The 8,687-nt window shown below is 43.2% G+C and overlaps 1 protein-coding gene across 2 annotated transcripts in view; it reads right to left on the bottom strand.

Annotated features, from left to right (window-relative positions):
* adcy8 (adenylate cyclase 8 (brain)) overlaps nucleotides 1-8,687 on the bottom strand; it is a 94,916-nt gene that overhangs the window by 47,733 nt on the left and 38,496 nt on the right. For both annotated transcript variants that reach the window (XM_069684523.1, XM_069684522.1), the window contains exons 3-5: nucleotides 6,508-6,638; nucleotides 5,729-5,840; nucleotides 3,612-3,739 (exon numbers count right to left, since the gene is read on the bottom strand). In XM_069684523.1, the coding sequence (XP_069540624.1) occupies nucleotides 3,612-3,739; nucleotides 5,729-5,840; nucleotides 6,508-6,638 (371 nt within the window). The remainder of the gene's footprint in view (nucleotides 1-3,611; nucleotides 3,740-5,728; nucleotides 5,841-6,507; nucleotides 6,639-8,687) is intronic.

Here is an 8,687-nt window from a genome sequence, read left to right on the forward strand (position 1 = left end):
CTTCTGTTATTCTAAGTGTCTGACATTACAGAGAGGATCCCTACAGAGATAGACCTTTTCTTTAGGGACAAAGGTCCTCTTTTTGAAACCACAAACAGCCGTTACATCGCTCTCTTCAAGGCCACCAAACTCCATTCACAAAAACAGTAATTTTGTCTTACAGAACACGAGAGTTTCTGGTCTGTCGCTGCCTTCGTCAGTTCTGTTACTTTCGTGTTTAAAATGATTAGACCAGATCTAAAACATTTGTCTTTAAAAAATGTCATTGTTATTTTCAACACGACAAAGGACTTCACTCAGCTAGTAAGAAAAAGTTAGTGGCTGCTACGTGAGCTGCCTGACTACAGATACAACTTCAACAAGAAGTGAAAATCCAAAGAAGAAACAAACTCGACGCTCAGATGAAGCAAACAGTCTGAAAAGGAAAGCGAGCGTCAGCCAGGAAAATCAAGAGTTACAACCGGAGCCGACCGTGGACGTCACACATGCAACAAGTACCGCATTTACCGTTTTTCGCCATAGGTGCCGCCAAAGAGAACGAAACTGAGATCTTTGAGATTATAACTTTAAATCTTTATTTTTTTATGCCTTTATTGAGGGAGACAGGACAGTGCATAGTGACGGAAACAGGGGAGGAGAAGGTGGGAATGACAGACGGCAAAGGGCCGAGGGTGGAAGTCGAACCCGGGGCCGCTGCATCGAGGACTGAGCCTCGTTATATGGGACGCATGATTAAACTGCAGAGCTAAACCAGCGCCCCAACAAGAAACTTCTAAATTCAGTGTCTTTCTTTGGTTTTTATCACCATGTCAGTTTGTCCACAAACTTCTCCTCCTCTCTAGTCTCAGTTTGTCTCAGTAAAAACCTTGTGTAAAGTTTACATCCTTCCATGATGTTGCTCTTAATGCTCTGCGTAGGATGAGGCGGGTACAAGAAAAAACTAAAGTGCTGAAATTCGGCTGACAGAGACACTCGCAGGTCTTTGTTAGAATCGGTTTATTTGTATTTTTTTTAATTAACGTTTCGACCACATGCACCAGGCGTCACTTTTGCAGCACAAAGTGATCGCTTGTAGGCAGCTCACCATATCGACTTAATAGTATACAGCACAAATCTCACAGCTTATCCATCACTAATCCTTCTATTTCCTCTAAACATCAGTCCTCCTCTCCTCCCTCTCTGTCACGCTGAAAGTGTTGTGACGGCACCAAAATGCCGCAGCGACAGAGAAGATAACGGGACTGAAAACGCCTCAGGCTTTAAAAGCACATTCTCCAGGGTCTGTGAACCTCTTCACAAAGAACTGCAGAGCGACTGTGTGTTTTAACTGAGTGATTGGAGACTTTAGTTCTGCTGCGTACCCAGTGGTTTTCACATGGAGTGAAGATTTCACCATCAGTTATGAGTTGTGGGTCATGAGCTTATGAGATCTGCAAATCCTTGTTGTGTAATTTCAAGAAAATGACACAGAAATTATCTCTCCTCCTCGTCTCGGTGAGGCATGGATGTGTGATACGATTGGACCTTGTAATTGTTTGTGTGATTTGTTCTGTACAAACACAGCCAGGGGGCAAATTCTTGCAAATGCAAATACTGCAGAGTAGCTGCTTTCAGATCACAGAGCCGGCGTACAGAATGCAGTGAGAAATGAGAAATGTACAGATAACAGCACTGCGAGCAGACTAACAGCACGGCGTCCTGCTGGGGAACTACAGCTAAAAGTTAAACAACGCTGTGTGTGGAATCGTGTGCTTCAACAAGAAATACGTTTCAAACCAAACAGCAAAGAATCCACAGACTGTGTAAAAGAAGTTAACGCAGCCTCACATAAGTCACCCATTGGTTCAGGATTTGGACCGTCTCCATCTTGTTTTTTTTTGGAGCCAGAAGTGACCATATTTGGACAAGAGGGTGGATACGCGTCATTTATGTTTTTATACTGGTTGACAGGGTTGTTGTTACTGTACACTATTATTTGAGACCATGAACTCATTAGGAAAATGTTTACTGAGGTTATAAATCTAGAGAGAAGTGGGCTATGAAGTGGGCTACATCCACTTGTTCTATAGAGTCTATGACTTGGACTGCCCTCAGCACTGGCAGACTTCCCCCAGAACCTGCTCGCAAACTCTGCAAGACGGGTCGAGTCCGGACATCTGCCACTGACCCAAGGAAATATTTAAGTAAACTAACCAGTTTGCATCACATGAAGTATTATTTCAGCAACGAGAGGCACCGTGAACACCACTTTAAATAAAAAAAGAAGTTAAATTAGGCCCTGTGTCCACCAATGGAGTTTTTTGCGCTGGCAGCACCCACAATCTCAATTTCAGTGCGCTTCTCACTGGTGCTTGTTGCTAGGTTACAGAAGTTGTCTAGCAACACTTCCGCTCTCCCAGGCCGTTAAGTCTGTTTTAAATTGCTATAGCTGTGTCCCAATCGAGCGGCCGCAGCCTTTGAAGGCCGTATTTGAAGGCCAATCGTCACAGAAGCACCTTCAGATGCGGCCGGCAAATGCTCCCTCCGTTTTTCCCCGGCTGCGAAGGATCCATCGGGTGCGAGATCGAGATGGCCGACTTTTAAACGGCCGAGGAATACACTTTAAAATATCAAAGTTTTTGGTTTCAACTCGATTGAATAGCTAGCGTTTCAAATGTTTAAGAAAACGAAAATAATAGGTTAACTAGTTAGCCCGCTGGCTACCTGTTGCTTGGCAACAGGAGCAGCGTTTGGTGACGCAAGGGTAGACCAGACCGTCTCATTTCAGTTGGGCTTTAACATCTACGCAGGCTATGAATGGAGCCTCCTCCGTGGACCGCCTCCTTCGAAGGCTGCAGCCCGCGGACTGGGACACAGCTTATGTATGCTTATGCTGCGTTCCAGGACTTCCCTGTAGAAATTTCCAACTTCCGATGGAGACGTCGGGGTAGATGAATCTGTTCCAAGTTCACAAGTAACAACTCTGATTTTGAATGGCGTTCCATAGCAATTTTCTATTCGGTCGGAAAAATGCTGCGTTCCAGACTTCACAGTTCGGAAGTCGAACATTTCTACTCTGAAGTTGTCTGGATCGCAGCATAAATATTTGATTTATTCACAGAAACTTCACAAAGAAAACATAAAAACAATGTAAAGGAATCGTGTCCTGGCGTTAGCAGCAGACCTACACCTGGAAATTGTACCTTGGAAAAAATGAAAGGATAATCGTCTCCTCCGCCACTGTTGTTGACAAAGGTGATATCGGAAGTCCCGCCCTGTCTTGATTTGATTGGTCGGTGAATGACAAGCGCGACGATGTTTCAAAAGAGCTGTGAGCTCAGAGACAATGGACGCCGAGCGCTGAAAATTGCACCGGTTTTGGAGAGAAAATAGGCGCTGCCAGCACAAAAAACACCGTTAGTGGACACAGGCCCTTAGGAGTTTTAAGCCCCTCGGGGGGGCAGAATGCATCACAGGTGTAGAGGCACACACTCATCATAACGCAACAAGAGTCAAGGGGCGTCATTACCAGCTATCTGTCGTCAACATGTCTCAGTGTTGGACCAACCACAGTAAACATCTACAGTTAAAAACTTTGACATTCATGCAAACACTGTGGAAGGAGACAGTACCTGATGGTCTTGATCATGCTGAGGCCCATCTCCACACAGCAGTGGGCGTGGTCCTGTCTGGGCTCAGGTAGACCAGACACACAGTAGTAACAGTCTCCCAGGATCTTTATTCGTAGACTGTGGTGTTCCTGCAACACAACAGTCACATCAGTGTAGCAGCAAACAACACAAAACAAACACTGGGCGACTTATTTCATCTCCCAGCAGGAGAGCCGTGTAACGAAAGAGACCGTGTGTGGTTCGGAACAGAAACACAGACAGCGTATCAGGTCGGTTCTGCATTAACGCGCTCACTGTGAAATCCTGACTAGCCAAGCGTGACGGTCTGAAATGCTTCTCGATCTAATATCAGACAAACATAAGAGTCGTACAGAGTGGATGTCCAATCAGTTATTCACTCTCATGTTTGAATCAAATATTTATCCCACTACTGGGGTGTCTTTATTTAGCTTCCATGAGCCCTCAGAGGCTGGCTCAGAGAGATGAGCTGGGGGCAGCGGAGTCCGGTTTTCTAAAGAGGAAAACAAAACCAAGTGTGGGAATTTTGGTTTAAATCTGATCCCATGCTGCTTTTTAAATATGAATCAAAAGTTGGTCTTCCTGATCAACACGTTCTCTTGACGCCCTCAAGGATGGTTTTTGTACGTGAGGCGCAACATCCAATCACACTTTCCAAATGAAGAGTTCAAGTTAGAGATAATAAATAAAATACTTCCTGTTAGACTTTCAAAATAGATTAGTTTTAGTGATATCAAATAAGCAGCACTTGGTTAGAATTTCATACTAAAGCTTGCAGAAAAATATTCACAGTTTTATCAGTTTTAGACTTAGCATGCTAGGCCATGTATGCACGCACACGTTATATTTTCCCTCCTTCATTTCCCAAAAAAACCCGTCCACACAAGCGTGGTTGTAAAAAAAAAGAACGAAAACACAAAAACACAACACCACACACCAACGGGTGGCGATATAACCCGGTCATGCAAAGAAAAAAAAGAAAATCGCGGCCAGTAAAAAGTCTGAAAAAGCCAGAGGTAGTGCAACTAGACGCCTCTGCTCCTCAATATAGTGGACGAGTAACTGGACATATATGTGTAAACATGTAAGAAGTCCAGTTAGCGAGGTTAGCATCACTGTTTTTGTCACGTCCATCATTTTGCAAGGAATGTCGCCTCACAAAGGAGATAACGACGCACAGCCTCACATCACGAGCCAAAGACGTTCCTAAAAGTCTTCACCCTGTCCGGAGTTTTACAAAAGATCAGTTTTCAGTGACCTGAAACGGCGTTTGTGTGGAGGAAAGGTCAAAACGCAGATTTTAAAAGGTACTTTGGGTTGCACGTTATGTAACTCTTCTAAGTACGTTGCTTAGCTTACTTATTTAATTAGGAATCAAACTGTGTCCTAAAATCTGCTGTATTTGACGTCCCCGGAGTGAGACTGTTCTGATGTGTAACTTTTATCATCTACATAAATGGAGCGACACCTGCGAGCTAGCTCAGGAAGGCCACTCGAGCCTGACAAACACTTCCTCCCAATGTGGCGTCTATTTAAGCTGCAGGATCTCCGTTCTCTCCCTCTGCTCTGTCAGTGCCACCGCTGCCCTAAATCTGCGAGAAGTGACGAGGTCGGAGCTGAGACGCCAAACACAAGCTGTGTTCTGCTGCTGGAACAAACATTTCAGACTATTACGAATATTCAAACTGAAAGTTCTATAAAATCCTGTTTCTTTGGGACTTCTGTCCAATGAAACGTCCTTATTCTTCAGGAAGTGCAGCTATGTTTGTTCAGACGATAATCTTTCATAAACTAGAAGTTGTTTTAGTTTCCTAATCTTTACTAAACTCTGGCAGAAAGCGGTCGGATCAGCAAAGTGACGCAGACAAACTGTTGGATCATCTGAGTGTGACGACTTGATGGTCTGTGTGTAGGCTCGGTGTGTTCCAAACAAAAGTGTGGCTCAAGAAGCAGCTTATGTTGGAAATTCAAAGATTATAATGCAGAACGGGTTGAGAAGAGAGATCTTACAGTTTAAATATATTAAATCACTGGTGTAACAGGAAACTTTGTACAGGAACCATCTGTAAGACCTGGGTTTGAGCTGGGGTCCAACTTACATGTGCGAGGCGGTCGAAGCGTGCAAAGAGTTCATTCAACATTCGCACCAGCTCCTGCGCGGACAGCGTCGTGGAGAGGTTTGTGAAGCCTTTAACATCTGCGAAAAGAATGCTGAATAAAATATGGAAATGTCACTTTAATATCCAGGTCATCGTCAAAATATTTATGATACTTAATGCATTTTAAACTCTGTGTGATTATTTAACCTGCACATACGAGTAATGTCCTGATTCCCATGAACAATCTGAGCTGCATACGTGTGAAACTTTCCTCCCTCCTTAATAAATTCTGCTGAAATTTGCAGATGTATCAGTTTAAATCTCTCTTGTGCTTTTGAGTAAACTGCTTCTTAGTAACCCGGCTTAGATGTGGCAGCGGAGGCTGAATTTAATCAGGACACCACCTGGCCAACTAAACAGTTACTAGAAGTGCCAACTCTGAGGGCCTGTGTCAAACAAAGCTATTCTTTCAATGCTTCAGTACATTTTGTGCAGATGTCTCGTATGTTTTTGTCACATCCATGTAAACCTGTGATGTCACATAAGTCTGCATTAACCATTTATGCTATAATAGTTCAAGACGTGTATTTATAGTCTTAGTGTGAGCACCTGCACAAGCTACTTTCATGCTTAACTTTGAGTAACATGCTAAACTTGTCACTGACACTTTGTACCCAGCTGTCCAATAAGAGTGGCGGTGGGGCGGGACTAATATGTCCACACAAACGTCCAATAAGATTGACAGAGGACTAAAATAACAAGCAAACAGGTGTCCTCACCTGACATTCTCATAGCGGTGGATGTAGATTCTGTGAAACTGATGCTGGAGGTGTTCGTCCTCTACATTTGTCATGTCGTTGATCATTTCCAAAACTACAAAACGTGGAAGGACCGATAGCACCAGTCTCTCCTGTGGGGGAGGAAAATATATCGGATTAGTCCTCTACACAATAATAATGATCAGATAATTGGATACATTGAAAATGAAAACACCTGTACTGATGCCCTCCTTTTTGTTTTAAATAGCTTCCATGTCATGTGACCCAGTGTCCTCAAATCAATGTCAGATAAAAAATATTTCTTTTAATTTCTGTTTTTCCCTTTTTTTTTCTACGGACATGCACCGCCATGATCGGCACTGCAGCCCCGCCCTTATAGCAATCAACCATCAATCAATCCAGCTGCCGCACTCCTTAGACTAAATAAGTTAATGTAACTGTGACGAATAATGAAAACTTCAAGTGTTCCAAAAAATGTGTTTCACTTAAAATGAATACGTAAATACCACAAGGATCACTTCTGAGTTACTGCTGATTCACTGGGATGAGTTAAGTCAAATGTCTTTGAGGACTGAGTGAAGACAGACTGTTACAGTGTAAAGAATCATTTCTGTCAATTACTGAACCTTTTACACCTGTACCTTTAATTCCCCTTTAGAAGTCAAAGGTCAATTTTTGTTGAGATGTAATTTTAACCTGTTTTCTAATGCACCTTGTTAAAGGCTCCATGCAGGGGCGGATCCACAGGGGTGGCCTGGGCCCCCCTAGAAATCTGATTGGAGGCGGGACTTATTTGGGCTGTTTTGCAACAGGCTGCTGGTAGCTTTCTTTGCATTTCAACGTGGCACATTTCCTTTTGTTAGTACTTTAAGTTGTTACTCGTCAAAGATTTATATGTTGCCGCTCTGTTATGTTGCTTTTTAAAGTAAAAAATAGACACAGGCAGGAATATAAAGTCTTTAAGATACTTTACTGTTAGTAGTCAAAGTAGACATGAATACTGGAGTAAGGGTACATCATTGCTTATCATCTGTGTGAGTGTGTGTGAGGACCATAGACATGGCCGACATGACAGCTCCCTAAATGTGAAGCCAAAGCCTCTCTATCGCCCCCTGCTGACTGGCAGCAGTATAGGTCATAAAGCCCGCCTCCTGTTCTGCTGTTAAATACGCTGCTGTGCGGGGTCCTTGATGTCTTTCTGGTAATTTGAGTGTGTGTTGTAGTTAGTGGCTACAGCGATCTCTACTGCGCAACTCTGGCTCCAAATGATGTCACCACCTCAAGATGGCAGCGCCTATCACGGGGGTATTTTGGCATCTATTTTGTACAATGAGAGCAGATGGAGACACGTCGTCCATCTTTATACAGTCATTGGTGCGGACACATACTTCAAGCCACCCCTGCAGTGCTCCAGTTGGGCCACCCCAGTCTAAACAGTGTGGATCGGCTCCTGGCTCCATGTACAAATAGTTTATATAATAATAGACAGACTGTATAAGAGTAAAGTGTAAAAACCCTTCACGTGTATTTTAGGACATGCATGTATATGAAGTTTGTACAGTGCATGTGGTCTGCAGTGAATGACATAACATCCAGATTAAGAGCAAAGAGGGATTAGACACAAGTCACAGAAGAAACTATTAAGCAGGCAAACACAAGTGACAGAATCTTGTCAAAACAAATTACATAAAGGTCTGTCTGTAAGAAATGATTTAAAGGACGACTCTGCCAGCCTAAGCTCCTCGAGCTGGATCCTGCAAAGCCTCCAGAAACAACACAAAAACACATTTTGTCTTGTGGTTATTGTACTGACGCAGTGCCACTTGGCTGAGGCAGAAACAGATTTGGAGTGGGAGCCGTGCAGCGTCCCTCAGAATTTTTTTGGCCTCGGGGATCTGCATCAGCTCCAAGTAAATGCCTCCTTCAATACTGAACACATTCAAACCAAGACTCAAGTTTATCCACCAAGAAATCCTATTACAGGTAAACAATCTCTTTATTTGGATCAAATGTCTTAAGATCAAAATGTGATTCAGATCCATCCTGCATAAACCAAAAAACTAACTTTCCTCTGCCGTTAAAGATTCACATTTATAAAGCACAAACTCGTTATGATCAATTAAAAAATGAGGTAACACAAAGTGAGTTATGCTGAGCACAAGTTAAATGTTTGTTTTAAA

The sequence above is a fragment of the Semicossyphus pulcher genome, unplaced genomic scaffold (genome assembly GCF_022749685.1).
Source record: "Semicossyphus pulcher isolate SPU_LCO1_2020_fin unplaced genomic scaffold, fSemPul1.0.p SCAF_7, whole genome shotgun sequence".
NCBI classification, from domain to species: domain Eukaryota; kingdom Metazoa; phylum Chordata; class Actinopteri; order Labriformes; family Labridae; genus Semicossyphus; species Semicossyphus pulcher.